At 33.8% G+C, this 23381-nt stretch overlaps 1 protein-coding gene across 1 annotated transcript; it reads right to left on the bottom strand.

Annotated features, from left to right (window-relative positions):
- Positions 1 to 1295: 1295 nt before the first annotated feature.
- On the bottom strand, positions 1296 to 23119 carry LOC125062497 (solute carrier family 15 member 1-like). Its single transcript, XM_047668480.1, has 11 exons — positions 22925 to 23119; positions 21433 to 21515; positions 11251 to 11430; positions 9125 to 9361; positions 8662 to 8907; positions 7538 to 7641; positions 6366 to 6512; positions 4356 to 4599; positions 2839 to 2946; positions 2355 to 2498; positions 1296 to 1988 (listed from the first exon to the last, which is right to left on the bottom strand). The coding sequence occupies exons 1-11, from the start codon at positions 23034 to 23036 to the stop codon at positions 1809 to 1811; spliced, it is 1785 nt and encodes a 594-aa protein (XP_047524436.1). The 5' UTR covers positions 23037 to 23119; the 3' UTR covers positions 1296 to 1808.
- Positions 23120 to 23381: the final 262 nt, after the last annotated feature.

Genomic DNA, 23381 nt, shown 5'->3' with positions numbered 1-23381 from the left:
AAATTTTGACATTTTAAATAATGTATTACGATGTTATAAAATGCTATTTTTCTTACTTAGTCCAGTTAGAATATAATTTATTTTTATTTGACACAAACCAATCATGTTTTAAAAATAATTTTTAAATAAGCATGAATTCACATATTACGTCTCGCCATCGTGCAAAATCTAGATGGTCCCGATTAAGTCGATGACGTAAATAAAACACTTTCTTATTGAAATTCATTTACTCTATAAAAACATCTAATAACAACAAAGTCATGCGTCTTAACATTTTACATTTAGAACGTTTAGTATTCATAAAATTGCATTAATAAACTATTATATTATTTATATAAATAATAAAATCTAATAAACTATTACATTTTCTAAATATTTCATGCGAAAAGTGTGTACAAAGAGATATGAACAATGGGAACGTTGACTTGTTTCCCTTCCACCAAAACCTTAAAATAAAAAAGTTCACCGTAGCTGAGTCCAAAATCTAAATTCACTTTATCGATTCTACGATACTTGGTCCGACGAGACGATATTATACGAACACCAACACCTCGACAATTAGGTACCTGGATGGCACGGACTATTGTTCGAAAATAATACATTATTTATTATTTGTTTCTTACCTGCCCTTTAAATCTTATATGTAAAAATCCACCCTATACGTCATAATTTTCGTCAGGCTTGCAAAAATTATTGCGCGAATTAACTACACTATATTGGAGGAAGCCCGGATCCCATATTGTGGATTTGCCATTGCTAATTGGACCCTTAAACTGTGACCACCAATTTATTTCCACTGCAGCGTTGTTACTAAATTACATCTTCGACCCATGGTGATTTTGCCTTCTATCTACATTTAAACATAGTATTTTATCTGAGAATTATTCGTAATCTTTTTATTATTTTATCAAAATAAATACCAGAACGATCAGTTTCCCTCTGAGTCAAATAAAACCGTATATTAGCTCAAGCAAAGTGATAAATTTACATGTAAATTAGACACTAATAGAGCGTCGAAACCTCTTCAGAATAGAGGCAGGCAATCAAGTAGGTGATTAGATTTAACCAATTTATTTTTAATTTTTAAGTGAGAAATAACGATAAACAAATCGCGAATTTGATCATGAAACAACATATACGTAAATGTATGGCATTCATATTTATATATATGTATATAAATATGTATGCCACGTGGCATACATATATTATATACATGTATATATATAATATATATATATATATATTACACATTTTATACACATATATATATATATATATTATATATATGTTGTCTATAAAATTCAATCATAAATGTGTTTCTTTTTAAAATGGGAGTATGCTAATTAAATAGAGTCGCTTCCTAGCATACATATCCCTAAATTGCGTGCGTGTGTAAACACGTACGTGTTCCGGGTCCGCTAGCTTTTCTATAGAAAACTTTAATTAACGCCTCATTGCCATGGGCGAAAGAACATTCAGTAAAAATCTAACAAGTTGTCAAAGATATCTTTATAACGTATACGTGGGAAAAGGTATAGCGCGTGCTAAGGGTGCATACCAAAGGACATTCTTTACCATGTTCATGCACTTTATCGAATGCCGACCAGTCGGGCGATTTTCTAGTGCAGCTCTGGAATTTCGTGTAAACGCGTGAAAACGACTCACTGAACTGTAAACTTGATGATTGACTTTTACAAAATAGGGAACTGGAAAATAAGATTTGCTTAGAATGGGATTTTCACCGCGTTGTTCTTAAATTTGAAATCGTTTTATTCGTTGAAAATTTCTTACAATTTATCAAGTAACAGTTACTTAGCTAGAGTCGTAGCTTTAAGATCACTTGTACTTGGTGTAGCTAAATTAACAAAGGCATGAGGAGGCCAAGCTTTTGTTTTCTGCTTCTCCATTAGTCCTATACACGAAGCTTCGCTGCTTTCCGGTCTACTATACGTCCTTGTTCTTGTTGATAATGAATGTACGGATATAACCTGTAAATATTTATCGACTCGTTTTTTAACTAGACTCAAAGTACACGTACAAGAAAGCCGTGCTTTTAATGCCATTTTGCTTTGAGTTAAATTAAAAGCCCATGTCGAGTATTACAGAAATTTTGATTTAAAAGTATTCCAAGAGACTGCTTTTCTAGATAAACTTTATCAAGACGGAAATGTGACCGGGATTTTTATTTTGTTTTATAAAACCTTTTGAAAAAATAGTTCACAAAGAATAAATGCAGACTTGTGCAGGCTCTTTTGAGATTCCAACTCTGAACGTGTATAAGTATAAAGATGTACTTCTGTGCAGACATAAATTTACGACGCTACACAGTGTTGTTATATTGAAAAATTTCGCACCCTAGAATGATGACGTAGCAAGGGGTGGCTTTCCGTCGATGAACCGTCACCCTCCATTGTTCGAGTACAATAGCCTTGAGACATTTTAAAAAACACTAGCATAGCAATCGTAAGTATACCGGCATAGGCGAAAAATTCTTTAGCCTGAAAGAAAATTACTATAGTTTTCACACATTCTTTATTTATTGTTTAGCTAAAGATTAAGTTTTTTTAGAAAGTATTGATATTTCTAAAATAAATTTCTATTAAAGAAGTCTGTTTTACTACTACTTTACTAAATTGCTTAATTCATATTTAAAAAAAATGTATTTTCTTTAAACTCGGGAAGTGCATGAAAAAAAATTATTTGAAAGTTATTGACTTCTTATTTTTAACACACATGGTCATGGTCATGGTTTCGATTCCCAAATCCCAGACAATATATTTGCGTTAAGTTAATTTATTCAAGACCAGTTGATGAATTTTATTAACCCAAATCACTCACTCGTGAATCGAAGATCTTAATTTGCGCAACTAAAATCACGATAAGATTTCCAATAGCAACGGACATGTACCAAGCTGCGATGGTGATGGTCTTCATACATTTTGGCGCCTGAAAAAACTTTTAAGTTTCAAGTAAGTTTACACATGCGGCGAGGAAGAGAGCTGTCTCTGTCTGTTTCATAGATAGGGATATCTCATTTTAGGGTTTCCTAGACTGACTGGATTCACTAAGATTCATCTGATTATAGAATTAAGTAAATTGCTCCCAAAATAATTGTATATGTGTATATACTCGTATTGTTACACAAGTACATCAAATGATATGGACATTTCGAGTAATTGCTGATGGCCTGTTTTCCTACAATACACTTAAGCTGGAAATACAATACAATACATGATAAAGAAATGTAAAGGAGAATTATCATAAGTACTTTATGAAACATTGCGTACTTTTCAAAGACAACGGACCTATCAAATTACGTGACATTACGGTATAAATTGTTTGAGAGGCCGTTATGTATGAAAAAAATGTAATTAATCATGAATCGTAACCAAATGAATGTTAGGCTATTCATATCATTCATTCATTCATTCGTGTTATTACACTATGACGAATATCTGATCTCAGCATGTCATTCATGGCCACTGAATCGTAAAGGCTATCTAGTTAAAACCAGACAGCGTAGCCCTTGCACATCAAAGGCTGAATATAACTCGAATATAGTGTTACTATTATACATGAACGCATACGTTGATCATTTGCTAGCAAATCACGTGACCATATTCTGCCGTATTGAAGCCATATTTTCCGATTCTTAGTTAAATTCATGAATTTAAGGAAGTAGTTTCTAGATGATTTCATTAACCGCAGGAATGTTTGGTGTTGCTGCGCTTCAAACAGACACTAATAGACAGATTTAAAAAAATGTCTAAGTCTATATAATTAGAACAGAAACATGTTTTATAGTGTATAAACGATCGATTATTATTCGCTATAAAATTGGGATTTTATTAGCCCAGATTTGAATTGGACCTCGCCGGCTGTCTGACATCTAATAGCGATCACAATTGCGCTCCCGACAAATTTAATTAATTAATTAAATAAGCGGTACAAAAATCTATCAATCTATCAATCTATCAAAAATATCAATCTATGGCTAATATATCCAGCTTTCATCACCCGTGATGATGTCAAATACAGCATTTGAGTCACTGCCATTGAACTTATCTAACATTTGGCGACGCCAGTCCATGCGAAGGTGTTTCTGGTCGTCGGGGAATCCATCTGGTACAAAGCTTCCTGACGCCTAAATGTTCGTGTAATATTTTTTGAACTTGACTCATACTAATGCATAGACTTGCCCGTATCTGCTGATAGGTCACTCTCTTATCTTCCTCTATCATGCCTCGCACAGCGCTGATGTTATCTTCAGTAGTCGGTGTTAAGAGTTACAGATACCACTGTCTTTGAAAAAAACAAATCAACAATAAAAATATATTTTCTTATATACCTATTACCTGGGTAAATGAAAACTCAAGTCCAGAAACCGCAAACATAATTTCCGCAATTGATATAAGAAGATATTGAGGTACTATCCATGCAAGGTGAAGTTCGTTTGGTGGATTCGGTGAATGCAGCACCGCTGCGTCCAATCGACCAAGTCTCTCGCGCAGGCATAGAACGTAAACACCACCAGGGCGAAGATAACCCTCACCGGAACCTGTCACCTCACCACCAGCACTTTTCGCGTGCCATCTGAACCTGATGGTTTATGAATTTTAGCATTACAACAATTTCGCCGAAAATATGAACAACTGAATTTTAATACATATCTTGTTTGTCTGTAGATCACTTAACAAAACAAATAATTAACGCTATTAGAAGGAGCAGACGTACAGAGAAGCGAAAGTTATAACCAATAAGACAGGAAATTATCTTATCCTGTAAATTTCGGGATACCTTTGTTGTAAATGTAAAAGTTTATAAACTCTCTCTTTGAATATTAGTTCTTTAAAGCACTTATATGAATAATAGATTTGACTTTATTTAGCAAAAATTAAATTGATTTGATGACAAATATCCTACACCCAAGTTTATTCGAACGAACTGTGATGCTTATGGAAGGACCATTTGCCATAACCCGTCACTCGACGAGGGGGCCAACGTAGACTCAATAAGATCAAGGATGCCCCGTCGTGTAATCTTGGCTTGAACCTCTATAATGAATTTCTAGGCAAATTGCTGTGGCACCATTACCACCTAAGTCTCCGACATACGTCCCTGCCCCAATGGTGAAATGTCACCCGCGACGAAGGTCGATTTTCGTTTCGGTCAATCATTGTTTGCACTCCGGGATTGAGACTCGATGCCCAAGGCATCAAGTAACCGACAATAAGGAAACGTCGAGGTAACAATCCATCTCTTGGTCACCGTCCGCGTAATTTACCGCTTGCATGCTCATGATATCAGCGGCTAATTAACATTATCAGAATCCAACTAAGTAGACTAGATCCTATTACTAATTATAGATTGTAATTGCGATGATTCGAGGTCGAGGAAGCTAGATCAATATCGATGAAACAATGAACGGAGATTTCAAAATACCACATGGAATCTGTTGGTTCCTTTATAAAAAAAAAGGGTGCGTGTACTTATGTACGCGCGTAAGAAGTTATACTGCTTTAGCTTTCTTTATTTTTTTTAAATATTAAATAATTAATAATAAATATTTAACGTTAATAATTTAATAAGTAATATTTAATATTTAGTATTTTATTCAATTGTTCATTAATATTAATAATAATAATTATGTATTATTTTATTATATTATTCATTCAATTTAATAACTAGGTATGTTTCAAAACCTTTTAACTAAGTAACAATAGGTCTTTATGAAAAAGCATTGCTAAATTTCTTTGAAAAAATTATTAAAACTCCTTTATTTGTTTAAAATTGTGTCATTTATATGGTCATTCAAAATTCTTGGCATAGCTGCTAACTTCACGCATATTCTATTTCTTTTTACTTGTAGATTGTATTATTACCATCTCGCTCGCGCACGCTCGGCGCCCAGCTGGTTTAAAAAGAATTCGTTAGTGGGCAACTTCATACTGATAATAATTTTGTGTCACGGTGCGCGCGCATCGTAAAATTTCACTCTCATCAATTTTTCATAACGCGCCTAAAGAAGTATAACTTCAACAACATCGGTTTGGTAGGTTCATTTCTTTTCGCTACCCAATTAATGTGGACAGAAAAAGACGAATAAATAGTTCTTTAAATACTGTAATATGATTTAATTTCAACAAGACAAAAGGGGTCATACAGTTTTTACAAATATCGTGCATAATTATATTTGTGATATGCGCACTAGCCCAATACCTATTTAAATAATTTAACATAATTCTTACAAAAATAAACAGAATACACAAATCTTTATTAAATGTACATTTGAGTTAATGTAAATACCTGGTACGTTTTAATCTAAAAAGCACTAGAACACTAAGCTTGAAACATTAAACACTTACTTCCCGGGCTGTAAGCACATGTAAGCGGATTCTCCGATGTGGTCAATTGGAGTGTTAGAGACGTAGTAAATATCGCTGAGTTGTTTCTCTGTTTCCACAGAAATTGAGACATTTTTATTTGGACCGCAGTCACCTATGTACACCACCCTTGTAAGCAAAATAAATGTATTAACACACAATACAAACCGTATCGACATGTTTTATATGGTCGAACTAAGATTTTTTAATTGTATTTTATCGCGTAAACCAAATTTATCGATTAACGTCTTTCAAGTTTAAGAGACCTAAGTTTACATATTTTTTTCTCTGATAACCCGAATACAAATAACGAAATTTTTAAGTGTGAAGATGCTCGTCCTAATAGCTGTCTTACAAACATAATAATTGCGTCTTTCAATTCATGAGAGAATATAGCCAGTAAAACATTTAAAATTTTGAATGTATCGGTTAGAAAATTTAAATTTAAAGTTATGTTCGAATAAGGGGGAAAGTTCAGGAGATAATTTGGAAGAATTTTAAATTCGAAATTAAAAATAATTGCAAAATATTTACAAATCTATCTATATCTTAGAATTATAATAATTAAGTCTTACAATATTTTATGCAAAACTGTGAGAAGATCTCTGCCCATTTCTCGAGTATTTTAAAGCGAACCAAATTATTTATTCACTAAAAGCCTACATTTATATGAATTCAAAATCTTTGGATCGTTACAATTATACGTTCATTATAAATGTATTGATAATTTTACCCCAGGCTGCTGTCGGTGGCAGGCCAGTGGTCGGCTTACACTGAATGTTTATTACCTAAATTTTGTATTCAATAGCCATATTCAACGTAATCGTATGATACAGCTAGTATAGACACGTGCAATACCCACTGCCATAGAAGAAAACAATTTCAATAATTATATAGTTAATAATAATAATGATTTAATTCAGATTTTTAAAGAACAGATTGAAGAAGATTCAGAACATTTAAAGAAGTTTCTATTTCCATCTTCTTTTAGGTATCTGTGTGCCCTCTCACTCCTCGTCCAATATCTATAATCCCTCCTAATTTATCTAATCTCCTAAAATGACAAGACACAATGAGTTCTGACCGCGGCTACCCTCAACCTTCCCAATTAAAGTTAATAAAAAATATGTTTAGTATATTAAAAAACTACTTACTTTAATTTGGGTTTCCCCGTTAAAGATTTCATGAAAGGATTCGGATCCATGAAATATAAAGAAATTTCGTCGTCAGAGTTTTGTCCCACTATAATAGGCATAAACTGAAAGTACACAATTATAACCCAGTTGTTCCATTTTCTAGTACGAATAGAGTTCTAGACTTCATGGGACTGAGTGATGTTTATAAAATTTATAAATCAAAACAAATTTGACGCGACCTTTATAAGTCTTGGTTTTCGCTTTCATATTAGCGAAGTATATATAAGGCTAAGCGCGCACGGGTTACTTTTGTCACCGTTACATTAAAGTTTTTGCCATTGTCACGTCATGTTTCTAAAGTGGAGTGCGCTCACAAAGGGTGACAGTGACAAAACTTTTTCGAAATCGAAGCGTCCTTTGCCGATATGGATTTCGAAGAAACGTTGTCTGTGATCTCATCAGACTCAGAAGAAAAAAAGAAGCGAAAAGAATACTGGGTACAATGCCTTTGGAGTCACAGGCTACTAAGTGGAAAGTTCTACCCTATGTTCTCTTCCCATGCTTGAATTTTCAAATTAATGTCAGACTAGTCTTTCAGTTTTTTATCATAGAGTGCTGGTCTCTTTTTTATTTTTTCAATAACGATGTCATGTAGATGATGACGCTATTTTGCGTGCACCAAAGTCGAGAATCGGAAGGCAAATGCGAACGAACGATGCTGAGAGTGACAATTTTGTACCTCGTGCGCGCACAACATGAAAACCGAACGGCGCGGTGACAGTTTCGTCATAGGCTTGTTCGCTGGACGGCGTACATAAATGTCACCAAGTTGTCACGTCGTAACATGCGCGCATATCCCTCCCAGCTCCATACATATCCACTTGTTATGAGTGAGTCTCGGTGACAAAAATCACGCGTGCGTGCTATTCCTAACTTGTACTATATTATTTGTTATTGAAATCAAAATATAATTTATACTAAATGTTCACTTATGAACGGTAATAAAAGGTTCTAAATTAGCATTTACTGCCAGCTCTTAAATCAATATTAATGTCTAGGTAAAGCAAGCATTAATACTCTTAGCAGCGGAGTTCTTTGGCAACTTCGGTCTGTAACTCTACGACTCATAAAACAGCACTAACCACTTCAGGCGCCGTATTAAGCTGTGCTGTAATCATATGTCGTTTCATGATCCTTCCAGCACAGTCCAGGGGGCAACTGGCTGATATAAAAAACCGTTGGCTTTCAAGAGGAGTCATGAGAGCTGTTCCCTGCTCCTCGACTGGTGCTATACCTTCACCTCTAACCGCAACCTCTATGGGGCATGCCAGTGTATTCAATAAAACCAGTCCGGTTTGCTGGTGCCCTGGTACTTGAAGAGTTGATCGCTATTGAAAATTAGTTATTATGTCTATGTCGTACGTGTTGAAACTTGATAATGGACTTCGGAAAGATAATCAAACTGCAAGTTTGTCCTAAATAATCTTGACTGGGTTCAAACTATATTACGACTATACATTTTGCATATAACAAACACGACAATATTGTGATAGGGTTCTGAGTAGGAGTAAAAAGAAATGTATTTCTTATTATTAGTTGTCCTACCTCAATACCGATCTGCAGAATGCCAGCTGCGACGAAAGCCAAAGAAGCAAGTATCCCACCAAGAAACATTTTGTGTAGCGGTTGAAGATCGGGTAAGAGCGGCCATGCTCCACCAGGGCACACTGGTATCATAAAAAGCACCATTGCAGGATTCATGACTTGCAACTGATCAGGCATTAGAGCTACCCCAAACAGCTCACTTCGCAGCCTCGAAGCTTGAAACGTCCAACGGGAACCCTAGAGGAAACACATCGCTTTAGAGTACGTACAGATTTTGAAAGCTTCGTTTAGTTTCTTTTTATTTGAAAGGCCTCCCAAGTGGTTCATCCCATGTCCAATGTTCATCATGATTTTATAACCAGATCGTGGAGCTATCAAAGAAATTCTTAAAATTTTATAACGCTGGCCGCGTTGGGTATTTTTATAATCTCTAATATTTAGCAGTGTTGGCCTAGTGGCTTCAGCGTGCGACTCTCATCCCTGAGGTCGTAGGTTCGATCCCTGGCTGTGCACCAATAGACTTCCTTTGTATGTGCGCAAAGGCAACATAAAAACCCTAATATGATGCAAGTTATTAATACCCAAAAAGATTTAGAAATTGAAATAGAAAAAATGTGCTAAGTCATATTTTTGCCGCTTTAATGAATTTTAATAAAATTATACAAATATTCAATTATACGAATTAAATCCGGGTTTTTGTTAAAATTGTGTACGAGAGAGCCTTATTACTTTTACCAATACAAAATAAATCCTAGACTAATTCTCAACACTATTGAATACACATGAAGTACCGTGTCTAGGTAGCTGATACAATCGGTTGTTTCATTCTTTGCGCACAAAAAGATGCAAACTGTATCGGCTCTCGAAATATGGATTGGGTAGAGTGGCGAGCAGAATTAATTAATGCAACTGGAGTTGTTTGAACTGAATACATAAAATATGTTTAAACTAAACGCTTACTATTCCAAAGTGTACTGAAGAGTTAACTTTTATCCTTTCATGTTATGCCAAATATCAAAACATTTTGCTGAAAATATCACGTAGCGTTGTAAGAAAATTTATGGAACATGTTCAACACGGCTTTTACGTAGTACGGGTACATTTTAAAACTCTTATTAGTCTCCATAATAGGACAATAGCATTACTTTAGTCCTAATAATATTAAGGTGGGAACTGACCAACGTTACGAGGTGTAATGTAACATGTATTGTAATGTTACACAGCGAGAATTCGTGCAGTCAGTACGCCGTGTTACGGGGAAACCAGCGAGCAACGAGCCGCTCGTTGCTCGCTTTGAGTGCTCCACCCGGCTGTCGGTTTTTTGGCGAATCCTTTGACTATTACGCGGTTCAGTAATTACGCATCGCACGTCGCGAGTGATCATGATTATGATTTTCTATAAATTGTGTCTTTTTTAAGTACTTTTGGTCCAATTAAATTCAACAGTTCTTCAAAATCGAGACCTGCGTACAAAGTTTTTATACTGTCCAGTAATCATTTGGTTTTTAATATTGCAATCAATAACAAACCACCTCATACGCCTGTGTTTTTAAATAAGTTTTATGTCCAGTAACATTTTTTCTTCTTCTTAATTTGGATGAAACAATAATTAAATAGAATGAAAGATATCAACATTATCACTATCACATCTCGTGAACACTGGCGGCGAAAGTGGAGCACAGAGTTTTGACAAGCATGTTACGCCAATTTTAGAACACAGCGTAACATGCTCGATGCGTAACACGCTCGATGCGAATGCTACATTACACCTCGTAACTTTGGTCAGTTTCCAACTTGAGACACACATACATTGTAAAGGTTTTTTTTTATAATTATTACATATAACATTAATCAAATTTGTTTTATTTTATGTTAATTTATCAATAGCCCATGGGGCATTCCTTTTATTTATAATTTTATGCATGAAGCTTTCTGTGCCTACGAGCCGTAAGTTATATCGTTTTGCTGCGAATTTAACCTAGAAGCTCAGTGCTTTATGCTAAGTGTATGTTTATATATATTTAAAAAAAAATATCCTAAAAGTATATATAAATATGATATTCAGGACTTCAAAAATTTATTTTCGATTTGCAACAATTTACAACGAATATTAAAAATAAACAAACCTGTTGATCAAAGAGGGACCAGAATATTGGAACGGGTATGTATAGATAGAGTATGGAACACACAACTTTCATATCTTCAACGAGTTTACGTCCATATTTTGAGACGGAAAAGTCCAGCCAGTGTTCCGGAGGCGGGCCATCTGTCTTCCTGTCATGTTGGAGGCGCTTCTTTAATGCGTACTATAACAATTTCAAATATAAATTAGCTATTACAAATTTAGATTCAATTCATTTTATAACTGGACACAACATATATAATACGCCACTAGTTGGAAAGCCGTCTAGCCCTTTTCGTTTTCTCAGTAGGCACATACTCACATAGATAGCAACGATATGAAAAGATACTTTGAGTATCCGTAGCGAAGGGTATCTACACTAATATTACATATGTATCTATATATGATTTGATTGTTTTTTTTTTTCATATAGGTTTCAAAACTACTGATACGATATAACTAAATAAACTAAATAGTTTCAAGTATCCGAATACTTCGATAATGTAATTCAAGTTGTGGAAAAATGCATCAAAAACTATTTCGCGTAAGCTGTGAAAACTATTGGAAATAGTTCTAAGTGATAAATCACAGTTTTATAGAAGACATCAATATCTATAAGAAAGTTATCGATACCGTATGTCTAACTATAACTAAACTACTAAAATATATAATTAAATAAATTTGACAGCACTGCGAAACCGGGACTAAATTTTAGTGGTTAAAAAATTATATGTATTTTTTTTATGTAACAGGAGGCAAACGTGCAGGAGGCTCACCTGATGTTAAGTGTTACCTCATATTGCCAGAGGCTAAGAAATAGTACTTATGTTCTTTCCTTGAAGGACCCTAAGTCGAATTGGTATATATGTTACTGTAAAAGCTCGAACTGCAGTAAATCCTAAGATATTCCAGTAAAACCTAAGATCTACCAATTCCTAATGGTAAATGTCCCAAAAGGTTTGCGATTCGAACTCTTACCACCATTCCGTTGTAAATCTTAGGATTTACATTAATGGCACGGTAAATGTTGAAATACAAAAAAATGCCCCTGCAGATCATCAGGATTACTTTGTAATTCTAAATGCCACAATAGCAATCCGTGTTGTAACAAGTGAAAGGTTTTTTTTAGGTACCTGTAGGTATATGTAGGTGAGATATTCAGAGATATACGTTATGTGTTTTTACAAAATAATTTAAGTAAGTTGGTATTAGTTTGTACTTATTACTATCATATGATACCTTCATAATACTATGTACCTGTTTTGTCTAATAGTTCATTAAAGTAAATAATTAAGAATTACTCATTGTTTTATTCCTAAAACCAACATCTACCAGCTGACAGTGGTAAAACCTAGCATATACTGAATTCGAATGGTAAAAGCTCGAAAAAATCATCATATTTTCAGAAATACTTACATTTACCAACTCATGTCGGTAAATCCTAAGACTTACACTTAAATCTTAAGATTAACCGTAGTTCAAGCTTTTACAGTAACATATAAACAATATGGCGATTTCGGAAGTCACAATGGAACATGGATGTATATTTATTTTACTAATAATTTTTAGGTGTAAATGCCTCTGATGCCTTGTATGTTATAATAATAATTTCTTTATTGCAAGAATATGGTACAAAAATGTGTAAGGTACAATCGTAAGTTCGCATGTTCTGCCACACACAATGGCGCACTAATTTGACTTAAGGAATTTTACATTTTACATTATTAGTCAAAGTCAATTCTTATATTATTTGTATCGTAATTCGTACATATTATAACATACTTTATTACATTTACATCAACTACAGTGTCTCACGGAAAATTATTTTATATACTCGCACACATATACTCGTATATACATCTTACTTTTTGAAATGACATTTATATAAGGAACTTTAATGTACTTCTTCATACAAAAATTTGGCAATCAACTTTCGGTACGAAACCGTTTGGTTGTTTAAACCCAGAACACGCCCAATCAGGCATGAATGCATTTTAATAAATCAATAGTATATTGGTATATTCTATAATACAGTATAAATAATTTAGACGATGTTAATTGAACTTAATAATTAGCAAATTAAACAAAAATACTCGTTAGTGTTAATTAAGTCAATATTGTATTTTAAAAGAATTTGTCTCTAAAATAAAATAACATCTTGAATTTTATCACTCTGTTTAATTAAAAATGTTTGTAAGGTAAAATGTACGTAGGTGGTTAATTAAATACAAATCTTAATGCAATGTTTTTTCTGTAAAATCGTGTTAATGAAAACACAAGGAAAATGTAACTAGGAGATCAGTTATTTCCCGGTAAAATGTTTCATTAGTAAGACTTTTTTGGCTCAGTATAAAAAATAAATCAAGGATCTCGCTAATTACTCGAGCTAGTTTCACCATTTCCTGTCGCAACAAGCTTTTGCGTTGATTTCATGAATATCGTAACAGTATTAATTCCGCTACCTTATAATAACATTTACTAACTGGTAATATATTAAAATGTCTACGTGTGTAGATAATATTAATAAATAATCAATAATTAACAACACTTCAACACTTTTTGATTTGATCCAATAATGTCAAACTATGAAAATATTTCTTTTGTTTTAACAAATATGAGAACCGTCGATAGAAAATACATACTAACTAGCGGACCCCACAGACGTTGTCATGCATGATATTTCAAGCGATCAGGATATTAAACCAAGTCTGAAAGTACCGACTGTAGTGCCATCTGCCGGGTCGATTTGTGAATCTAAACCATCCAGGGCTCTACCCAAACGCATACAGAGCAGTTCAGTGACATGTGTATGTATAGTAGAAATATGTATAATTATTATTATTATATAATTTTTGCTGAGTGGCTAAAGATGTGTGAGGTCTAGCGTTATCTTGATGAAAAACCACACCCCTTCTGTTGATTTATTCCGTTCCCTTTCTCTCAAGTCCTTGCTTTAATCTCATCAGTGTTTCGCAGTAGAGTTCAGAATCGATGGTCAAAAAAAAATTGAAAAAAGTTTAAACCAAATTTGTGCTACTCTCACAGACACTGCACTAAGTCCATAAACATCGCAAATTTTTTTCGCGGCCTGCGTTGCATTTTTACCTTTTTTGTAGTAAAATTTTAAAATGTATCGAATTTCTTCAATAGATTCAATTATCTTGACGGTACGAAAAATAAATAAAAAAATTTTCTTTAAAATGAATTATCTTCTTTAAAATCTCAACTTTCAATGATAACAAAAACAGGCAAATACATATAGTATAGCCAAAGAAATTTTATTACAAGTTCATACATAGTACGTAGTTGGTCCCAAAGTTCTGTCACTGTCACATTATTTTTAAATTTCGAACATGATTTTATAAAAAAAATATTGCATTATATTTTTGAATGTTTGACTATTGTTTTAAAAGAAAAAAACAATCACTTTCCGTAATTTTTCACGATGGAGTGGACATTGAAAGAAAACGGAATAGCTGTTATTGCGTTGCACCGCTGTTGGCACTCGCCGAGTACCATTTTCAAGTTGCTCAAAAGTTTGAATATAACGCTCAGGTTTGTGTGTCGTACTATTGATAGGTACAATGAAGTCTCCTGTGTTGAGGACAAGAAAAAAACTGGCTGGCCACGCTCCGCAAGAACACCAGCAGTAATCAAAGTTATCAAGGCGCGGATAGCAAGAAATCCTGTCCGAAAACAGAAGTTGATGGCTTTGCAGATGGGTGTCAATAGGAAAATAGTAAAAAAGGTTTTAAATGAAGATCTTGGTCTACGAGCGCATACCAAAAAAAAGTGGGCACTCATTTAATGCTCGTCTAAAACCAATAAGGCTTAAGAGATCGCGGGTGTTGTTGAAGCGGTACGCGAAAAACCGACACCGTGATATCTTCTTTACGGTCGAAAAAAATTTCGATTTTGAAGAGAAGTACAATAAACAGAATGATAGAGTGTACGCCAGGAGTTCTGAAGAAGCTGTAAATAAAGTTCCAACGGTGCAACATGGACATCATCCATCATCAGTAATGGTCTGATTGGGAGTGTCCTATTACGGGCCAAATGACGTTCATTTTTGAGAAAAGGGGGTCAAAACCAGTGCAAAAGTGTACCAAGAGAAGGTTTTGGATCGGCTTGTCAAAGACCTGCCCAGCACGCTATTTTCGGGACATCACTTCGTGTTCCAGCAGGACTCTGCGTCTTCACAAACAGTTAAGCCCACTCAAGCCTGGTTTGAGCGTCAAAACATCGGCTTAATTAGACATGTGGATTGGCCTTCCTCCAGTCCGGACCTTAATCCTTTGGACTAAAAAATTTGGCAGGTCTTATAGAGGAAGGTCTGTGCTATACCACTTAAAAATTTGGAGAGTCTGACGTCATATTTAAATAAATCAGTCACTGAAATCGACATGAATATGGTGCGTGCTGCGATAGACGACTGGCCGCGGGGCTTAAGGGCCAGTATTAAAAATAAGGGAGGTCATTTCGAATAATTTTATGCTATTTCTATTCCTTAATTAATGTACTATGAATTGATATATCATTCATTAAAAACTGATAAGTACTTTTGTTTTTATCATTATTTCTATTTGTGACAGAACTTTGGGACCGACTACGTATAATGCGAAAAGACTTTTTCCCCAACCTAATATATTGTATATTGAGATAAACATTATTTAATTCTTACTTTAAAATCCCTAGCAGTATAAATTTTAAGTGTTCCTTCGATCAGAACATTTTTTCAGTTACGCTCTCAAATGAGATTATGTACGTAATTTTTAAGAGAAGCCTCATAGCATTATATTATGATACACAGATAGACCAGTGCAGATAGCCTTTAAAATAAATAAAAAGTGAAAAAAATTACAGTAGGATGAAACCCATTAGAAAAGGAGGGGAATATGATCAAAATGAAAGGAAAAATAAATTACGGTCGATCTGAGGTCGGGAAGGGGTGGGGGGGGAGTTTTAAGGGTAAAAAACGGTTTATCTCGATTTCCGGCAAAACTAAAAGTCCTATCGAAGAAAGTTAAATGGCAAAGTTGTAGGCAATAAAAAGATCTACAACTTTTGTATTTGCAGATTTTTCACATAACCTCCAAATTTAGGTGAAAAATTCAAAAACCAACTTTTTGGTTTTTTCTTTCTATCTTTTACAAAAATTTATTTTTTTAAAAACGAAATTTGGTAAAAACTTGCCTTAATATATCCCAAATATACTGTAATTTATTTGATTAAAATATTTATTTTTTTACCTTATTTTGAATTAATATCGAAAAAACATCCTAATTTTCAATCGAAAATTCTGACGTCAAAATTTCAGCTTTTTTCAAAAAGTTTATGTGCTTTCAGTGCGTTGAAATCTCTACTTTCCTATGGTAAAAAAATATATATATATTACCATAGTAAATCTTCTCAGAAAATGCAAAAAATCGTATGCAGTAACGCCCAGACCCGTCATCCCCTTCCCTACTTCTTTTACCATAGGAAAGTAGAGATTTCAACGCACTGAAAGCACATCAACTTTTTAAAAAAAGCTGAAATTTTGACGTCAGAATTTTCGATTGAAAATTAGGATGTTTTTTCGATATTAATTCAAAATAAGGTGAAAAATTAAATATTTTTAATTAAATAAATTACAGTATATTTGGGACATAATAAGGTAAGTTTTCACCAAATTTCGTTTAAAAAAATAAATTTTTGTAAAAGATAGAAATAAAAAACCAAAAAATTGGTTTTTTGAATTTTTCACCTAAATTTTGAGGTTATGTGAAAAATCTGCAAATACAAAAGTTATATATCTTTTTATTGCCTACAACTTTGCTATTTAACTTTCTTCGATAGGACTTTTAGTTTTGCCGGAAATCGAGATAAACCGTTTTTTACCCTTAAAACTCCCCCCCCTACCCCTTCCCGACCTCAGATCGACCGTAATTTATTTTTCCTTTCATTTTGATCATATTCCCCTGCTTTTCTAATGGGTTTCATCCTACTGTAATTTTTTTTGGTTTCAAAAATTATCGGCACTGGTCTAAGATAGAATTATTACTTCTTAAATATGCACATGATTAAATATTATATAAATTACGAAGTTAGCAAAGCCAGACCTGTTCAGCTATACAAACCAAAATTTCTAATTACGAGAAATGAATAGAAACGGGCTTTTAACGTAAGGATTATGTTTCATTTGATGTTACGATGTGCAACGAAGATTAAAGCTAGATTAAAACATACGTTCAGAGGGTAAACAAAAGAATAATGCATTTAAATCCTTCTAAAATATTATAGGTCAGATAGAAAGTTTTATATTTTTTACATGATTGTGTTCGTAAAAGCTACATGCTGCCCATTTCGCCTCTAATAATCTTTATCAAGCCAAGCCTTGGTTTCATTAGAATTTATTTTCGCCAAAAACAAATTCCTTTTTATCCATTTCTTTAAACAAACAAAAGTTCCTTCACTAAAAATACTATCTTACAAACTAATAGTACCACAGTTTCAAGTTTATACACGTGTCTTTTGAAGGTTAGGGCTTACTAAAAATCAATGTCAGCCTACGAACTTTTCCTCAATTAATTAAATGAGAATTAATTAATACAATGTGTGGAAAAGTGGAAACGACGAGCGAAAATGATGTTTTTAAGCATTATGTTGCCGTTAAACGCGGCCGTTATTAACAACCGTAAAATGACGGCCGTTAGTTAACGGCACCGCATTTCTAGGAAACCTAAGCTTAAGCCGGGGACTTTATTTTCGAACCTCTAGTAGTCAAGTGACAAGGGAATGTAAAACAAAAGACTAAACAATTGTGTCAATTGTTTCAAGATTTACATGATCGTCAGATTTCGAGGTAAAATACGAAATTCCACGTGAACCACTTTGGTGTCTGTTGTTATCCAACTGAGAGTTTGTAAGACTTATATTGCCGCGCACCAACATTATATGGAATCAGCTGCTAAGTATTTCCTAAGCAATAGAGATTAGTTTTTTAATATAAGAGTATAATTCTTAAAAGGCCAAAGGCAAGGACGGCGAACCTGTATGATTATGTGTGTGACAATGGGTGGCGGGAAACATGGCAATATCACACACACACTTCTTTAAATTCTTAAAAGGCCAAAGGCAAGGACGGCGAACCTGTATGATAATGTGTGTGACAATGGGTGGCGGGAAACATGGCAATATCACACACACACACTACTTTAAATTCACTAATATCACTACATATAGTGAACCTTTTGTCTCTTTTATAAAAACACGATTAAATACTTACACATTTCAAAAATTTTAAGCTCAATTATAAAACTGTCCCGCTGATTCAGCTTCCACACATACGTGGTCGAATGGACTCCAAACTTTAAATTAAAAAGCTAACAGTATAAACGCAAAATTGTTTCCAACAACCTGTATTTCTAGTTCCGAATTAAAAAAAAGAAATGGTTTTACAGCATTTTTTAGTAACAAAAACCTCATTGTATTTCTTTCTCAATAGAACAGGTATATATTCCTGTTGTACATGTATACATAGGAATTGATTGATGTACAACCGATTGCTCAAATCACAATGAAATGATAGATGCGACCTAACGCTACGACGCCTCACCGTTAACCGAACATTAATAATATTTGAATGTGACCAATAAGTTTTTTATTATATTATAATATATTTAGGCCACAATTGTTACAAGGATAAAGGCACCATAGAGAAATTATTTCTTGAAAAAAGAAAATTACAGGGGGAGGTACAGGGCTAGGAGATTTTAAAATATAAAAGGAACTTAAGGAAATTATTTATGTTTGAAGCGTAATAATAATATATTACACACCTTATAACGCTTCCCTATCTAACGCATAGCGAGTGAACGGAACGGAGCGCCCAGAGTTCAGTTTCGGAAGCAACAATAATTGTTTGAAAAGCAGAGGCTGATCGATCGTTGGGACCGATTTTCATAGGTTTTGTTATGTTGTATTTGTCTTTACTCGAATACCAGAACAACTAACCACAACATTCGGATAATGGCGTAATTTATATTTTAAAAACGTATTATAATGTCAGTAATGAAAAAGGACATATGTTTTGGTTGTCAAATATCTAAATATAATTGTGTAAACTAAGGAAAATATATCATACTACTTAAATATACAACAGATCAAGGCACATTATACGTTGGGTATTGCAATTATGTGATAGTAGTGAACTTAATATTTATTTTGTATTCGTTGTATTACATTCATAAAATCATAAGTAACAGGACATTCTTTGACAGGCGGAACGAAGTTCGCCGGGACACCTAGTGTCTATTTAATCTGTTCAAGTTCAACAATATAAATATATAAGAACGTAAAATTTATAAAACGTAGAATCTGTAAACTATCGGGAACAATATATTAAATTGAATAGCGTTATAGAAAAGAAACGATATTATGGAAAACATATAAAGCGCTTTGTGTTCGTATTTCTACACGGAAGCCCGTGTAGTTGAAAAGAATGCATCGTTCGAATAGAATAGTAAACTAAATATTGTATGAAAAATGTTAACGTTATCATAAACAGGCTTTATATTAATCATGTTTTATATATTGTATTCCTTAGCATAAAATTTGCAAATTATGACCACAATTTTATACAATGTTGTGTATTACTGTTGTGTACTGGGTTCAGACAAAATATTTTTGTGAGTTAGGCGTATTTTAAAAAACTAACAGTGAGAAACGGGCCCGCAATGGGGGCATTGCGGGCCTCTAAATAATAATAACAGTCATTATATTTCTGACACTATTGTCGATACTAAATCATAGTTTAATATTTATTTATGAAAATGATTGCGCACTTGGTTGTTGATCACTAAAAGTGAGAATTAGGGTCGAGACTAAGCGCTTTCAAAAGCGTATCTATTGAATGCGGAGGTCATAATTAGCACTAAATCTCGATACAGAATTTAATCTCTCACTGGTACCGCAGGATATATTATAACGAATATTTCAGTAATATCTAGTACTATTAAATCCTAGTATTTAACAACTCTTGGTGATAAATGATTGATCTGCTCTGATCAGCTTTTCTTATATTACATTTAATTGGTACCTAATCTCAATTGAATGTTGCGTGTCGATAAATAGTTACCTCTAGATTGTAGTCTCGAACTTCGATTCTATCAATAGAGGCGTTATATACATAATATAGTTGTAAACTAAATTACTCATTCCTGTTAATTAACCACTTGAATTATTGTTTCTTAAGCCAATTACGTTGACAATAGATTTGTATTAGTTTGGAGAGGTTTATAATGATTGTATTTGGATTTTGATTAATTGAATCTCAACTAGTTATAAAACAGGCGTTTTCGAACGACTATACGCTTAGGGTGAAGTATTGCCTCGGATTAGTTGAATATCGGACCGGGCCGATAGTTATTAACAGCTTTTGAACTTTTAAAGTCTCTCGATACCGCTTTGGTACGACAACCAAGAGATTGTAGGACGTTGCTGAGTAAAATGTCACTCTTCCAGTGTCATCTCAAATGTGTAAATCAATATTTGTGGTCATCAGACACAGAGAAGAGTTGGGCAGATAGATTACAGTGGATTACATTGTTAGTGAAATGTTATTAGGTAAATAGGTTTCGTATAATCGAGTTAACGTAAACTTTATAAATCCTATGCTCAGCTGGAGCGCTGTGTTGATATTATTTCGTGTACATACGTGAATGTAATCAAACTTTGTAAACACTACGTAATATGGTTGAACGTGATTTCTCAAAGTTAGATTTAAAAAGTAGAATATCTGTGCACCTTTTATTGTCTGTATCTTTCAACGTGTTGGACCATTTGTGATAAAGCAGTTTTTTAATAAATATGGAATATTTGAGCAATGTTAAGTGGTAAATAATGCAACTTTAGGTCGTGCGTTCGAAGCTTGGCTGTGCCAACGTTATTTTCTATGAATGAACTTTTCGTCTCATCCTCAATTTTCCGTATTTCGTAGGAAAATTGCAATAAATTACCCCGAATTCGACGTCTTAACAAAGGCTAATTTCTGTTTAAACAAAATCACTGACTTCTCTTTTCGTTTCTCTAAATGCACAGTTGAACTAACTACTTAAAATTATAAAATGTGGTTTTACCTAATTGTTTTTTCGGAATAAGAGGGTAATTCCAAAATATGCACATAGTACATACAAAAGCTACTCACCCATGTACAAGCTAGAAACCTGAAGGTTATTGCATCTCGCGGCTTTTTTATTCTATACCATGGCTTCCCAGCAACGAACGTCACTATAAAAGAAAGGTTTATTTTATATTATGCTCATTTATCTAGCCTTCGTAAAGATACACTTATGTCTATCATGGGTGTTTTATAAGTGTAAAATGCCATGCACCTTAATCCTAGCGAAAAAATATTTTATTTAAATATTTATTAAACATTTTCCCGAAAGGGTTGGAGACCATGGGAAATCCATGCAGTGGCGTAGCTACCTTCTACACCGGGTAGAAGTTGGTAGTGTTACCCCATCGAAAGCAAAAAGCAATAACTCAAACTCTAACTCAAAATATCTTTATTCATATAGGTAAACAAGTACACTTATGAATCGTCATAAAGAAGTTAAATTAATTGTTAATTTACATTTACTACCAGTCGCAAGTCAAGGGCGTAGAGCGGGTAAGAAGTACTGGCAAGAAACTTTCCGCCACTCTTTTTAATCGCCAAATTGTTTGAACTGGAGCAAATAAATCTCAAGGATTAGGATCATTTAAGTATTCCTCAAATTTATAAAAAGCTTTATTGATTAATTTTCGTTTAACGAGGACTTTGAATTTATTTAGTGATAATTCTCTAATTTCGCTTGGGAGTTTTTTGTAAAAACTAATACAATTTCCATATAAGGAGTGGTTTATCTTTTGGAGCCTGGTTAGTCGTAAACTCAGATTAGTTCTATTTCGCGTATTATACTGGTGAAAGTCACCATTTGTTTTAAAATCGTTTATATTTTTTTGGACATACAACAAGGCTTCAAGAATATATTGACCAGATAGTGTCACAATATTTAATTCTTTAAACTTATTCCGTACCGACTTCCTCGGAGAAACACAACAAATACCCCGAACAGCCCGCTTTTGCAGCACAAATATGGATTGAACCTCTGCAGCAGCACCCCACAGTAGAATACCGTACGACATAACGCTTTTTTTTTATATGATAAAGGACATGGATCAAAAAAAATTTATGCTAGCGATTGCCGGTGCGGACCCTTTGCTACGTCACTGGATCCATGATCTCCTCTTGCCACGTTCCTGATATACCTCTCGCTTAATTTACATGTTTATTGGTACTTTCGGTCTATGCCTACTCTATTACGTCCTGGATTTAGTGGAGGTATGTCCAACAACCACCCTAATAAAAATAATTTTCCTCATAAAGAGAAAATTTTACTAATTAAGATAAACATAACTGTACTGTGTTGCCTTAATCAAAATGTCCGACTCCCTAAACATACGTCAAAAGGACTATAGACTGACCGCAAATCTCTTGAATAGCTCGCTCATCCAAATAAATAGACGAAGCATCAGCCGCGATGCTCCTCTAAAGTAGAGACATTATGCTATAGAAATATGTGAAATTGCCTTTCATTACAATTTACCTTAGCATTAAGTTGAAATATTGAGTAATATAATTAAAAGCCAACCAATAGATATGAGGACAAGCAAGGAAGGAAAGCCAAATCCAAGGGCATAGCAGGTATCATCACCAAAACACATGATACTGCGTCTTAACATTGGTGTCACAATCGTCCCCATAAACCCTCCAAGGTTTACGGTACAATAGAACGTTGAGAAAAATCGTTGCAAGCGTTGATTCTCCTCCGGCAGCCGAAACTATGTAGAAAATACAAAATCTTCATTTATCGCTCTTCTATATGAAAACTAACGTAAATTCCAGGACAACATAAAAAAAAATACTAAACATTATTACCTGCTGTATTTTGTTTGATAAATTCAGCGAAAATAAAAATTTTAGAGTTCAAGAAAATTTCACAAAGCACTCATGATTAAATTCATACAAAAACCACTAGTAAACAACTTCGTGAATGCGTCATCTTCATAATAATTTATACCTGTATAACATTAGTTGCCAAGTTTAAT

Source organism: Pieris napi, chromosome Z (genome assembly GCF_905475465.1).
Source record: "Pieris napi chromosome Z, ilPieNapi1.2, whole genome shotgun sequence".
Classification (NCBI taxonomy): domain Eukaryota; kingdom Metazoa; phylum Arthropoda; class Insecta; order Lepidoptera; family Pieridae; genus Pieris; species Pieris napi.
This window is presented reverse-complemented; position numbering and strand designations above follow the sequence as displayed.

Bases quoted from the DNA above. Each gene is read 5' to 3' on its own strand.
- LOC125062497 (XM_047668480.1), bottom strand. From the start codon at position 23,036: ATGGGGACGATTGTGACACCAATGTTAAGACGCAGTATCATGTGTTTT. The intron at 21,516-22,924 runs GTTGGCTTTTAA...TTTCTTTTATAG, and splicing joins GCTTGTCCTCATATCTATTG to TGACGTTCGTTGCTGGGAAG. The intron at 8,908-9,124 runs GTAGGACAACTA...AATTTTCAATAG, and splicing joins TTCTGCAGATCGGTATTGAG to CGATCAACTCTTCAAGTACC.